The 2,363-nt window shown below is 63.0% G+C and overlaps 1 protein-coding gene across 1 annotated transcript; it reads left to right on the top strand.

The window, feature by feature from the left end:
* Positions 1-379: 379 nt before the first annotated feature.
* On the top strand, positions 380-2,115 carry LOC121349734 (the record flags this gene model as incomplete). Its single annotated transcript, XM_041460446.1, has 2 exons — positions 380-1,681; positions 2,037-2,115. Coding segments are annotated over 2 exons (1,381 nt in total), but the record flags the coding sequence as incomplete, so codon positions are not given.
* Between the last annotated feature and the right edge of the window lie 248 nt (positions 2,116-2,363).

The following is a 2,363-nucleotide window of genomic DNA, read 5'->3' on the forward strand; positions in this document are numbered from 1 at the left end:
ATCGCCCCCCCCCCCGGGGTGGGGGGTGCTGGGTCCCGGTGCTGGGTTCCGATTTTGGGTCCTGGTGCTGGATCTTCTCACTGGATCCCGGCTCTGGATCCCGGTTCTAGATCCAAATCCTGGATCTCCTAGCTGGATCCCGGCTCTGGATCCCAATCCTGGATCCCGGTTCTGGATCTTCTCACTGGATCCTGGTTCTGGATCCCGGCTCTGGATCCCCGTTCTGGATCTTCTCACTGGATCCCGGTGCTGGATCCCGGTTCTGGATCCCAGTCCTGGATCCCGGTTCTGGATCCCTTCACTGGATCCCGGTTCTGGATCCCGGTTCTGGATCCCTTCACTGGGTCCCGGTTCTAGATCCAAATCCTGGATCTCTTAGCTGGATCCCAGTTCTGGATCCCTTCACTGGATCCTGGATCTGGGTCCCAGCCATGGATCTCTTCAACAGATCCCAGTTCTGGATCTCCCCACTGGATCCCGGTTCTGGATACCAGTTCTGGATCCCTTCACTGGATCCCGGTTCTGGATCCCGGTTCTGGATCCCTTCACTGGATCCCGGTTCTGGATCTTCTCACTGGATCCCGGTTCTGGATCTTCTCACTGGATCCCGGTTCTGGATCCAGCACCCGGTCCCAGTTCTGGATCCCGGTTCTGGATCCCATCACTGGCTCCTGGTTCTGGATCTCCTCACTGGATCCCAGTCCTGGCTCCCGGTGCTGGATCCGCTTGGGATCCCGGATTGTCCCGCAGGATCCCGCGTTCCTGGATCGCCGTGAGCTGTCCCAAATCTCTCCAAACTGTCCCCAAACCTCTCCAGGCTCTCGGCGCACTCCCAATCCCTCCAAGGCAGTCTGGGATCACCTGGGGCTGCCCTGGATCACCTGGAGCCATCCTGGATCACCTGGGGCCATCCTGGATCACCTGGGGCCATCCTGGATCACCTGGGGCCATCCTGGATCAGTCCTGGATCACCTGGGGCCACCCCAAACTCCTCCAGGCGGATCCCAGATCCTCGGGATCGCTCAGATCTGCCCGTGGTGCGCCAGGATGGCACAGGAGCGCTGGGGCCATCCTGGATCAGTCCTGGATCACCTGGAGCCATCCTGGATCACCTGGATCAGTCCTGGATCAGCTGAGGCCATCCCAAACCCACGGATGGATCCAGGCGGATCCCAAACTCCCCGAATCTCTCAGATCTGCTCGTGGCGCGCCTCGTAGCGCGCCAGGATGGCGCGGAAGCGCTGGGGCTGTCCTGGATCAGTCCTGGATCACCTGGGGCCATCCTGGATCACCTGGAGCCATCCCAAACCCCTCCAGGCGGATCCCAAACTCCCCAAATCCCTCAGATCTGCCCGTGCCGCACCAGGATGGCACAGGAGCGCTGGGGCTGTCCTGGATCAGTCCTGGATCACGTGGGGCCATCCTGGATGAGTCTTGGGTCACCTGGATCAGTCCTGGATCACCTGGGGCACTCCTGGATCACCTGGAGCCATCCCAAACCCCTCCAGACAGATCCCAAACCCCTCCAGGATCCCAGGATCGCTCAGATCTGCCCGTGGCGCGCCTCGTAGCGCGCCAGGATGGCACAGGAGTGTTGGGGCTGTCCTGGATCAGTCCTGGATCACCTGGGGCCATCCTGGATGAGTCTTGGATCACCTGGATCAGTCCTGGATCACCTGAGGTCACCCCAAACCCCTCCAGGCAGATCCCAAACCCCTCCAGGATCCCGGGATCGCTCAGATCTGCCCGTGGCGCGCCTCGTAGCACGCCAGGATGGCGCGGAAGCGCTGGGGCTGTCCTGGATCAGTCCTGGATCACCTGGGGTCACCCCAAACCCCTCCAGGCAGATCCCAAACCCCTCCAGGATCCCGGGATCACTCAGATCTGCCCGTGGCGTGCCTCGTAGCGCGCCAGGATGGCGCGGAAGCTTTAGAACTGTCCTGGATCAGTCCTGGATCACCTGGGGCCATCCTGGATGAGTCTTGGATCACCTGGATCAGTCCTGGATCACCTGAGGCCATCCTGGATCACCTGAGGTCACCCCAAACCCCTCCAGGCAGATCCCAAACCCCTCCAGGATCCCGGGATCGCTCAGATCTGCCCGTGGCGCGCCTCGTAGCGCGCCAGGATGGCGCGGAAGCGCTGCAGCTCGCGGCGGGCGGCCGCCACCTCGAGGCGCAGCGCGGCGTTCTCGCGCTCCAGGAACGCCGCCCGCACCGAGATCTGGTTCTCCTTGAGGCGCCGCGCGTCCCGCGAGCGCTTGGCCGCCGCGTTGTTCCGCGAGCGCCGGCTCCAGTACTTCTCGTCCTGGGGAGCGCCGTCAGGGGACGGGGGACACGGGTCAGGGGACAGGGGATGGTCAG

The sequence above is a fragment of the Pyrgilauda ruficollis genome, unplaced genomic scaffold, assembly GCF_017590135.1.
Source record: "Pyrgilauda ruficollis isolate IOZ18807 unplaced genomic scaffold, ASM1759013v1 scaffold1432, whole genome shotgun sequence".
NCBI lineage: Eukaryota > Metazoa > Chordata > Aves > Passeriformes > Passeridae > Pyrgilauda > Pyrgilauda ruficollis.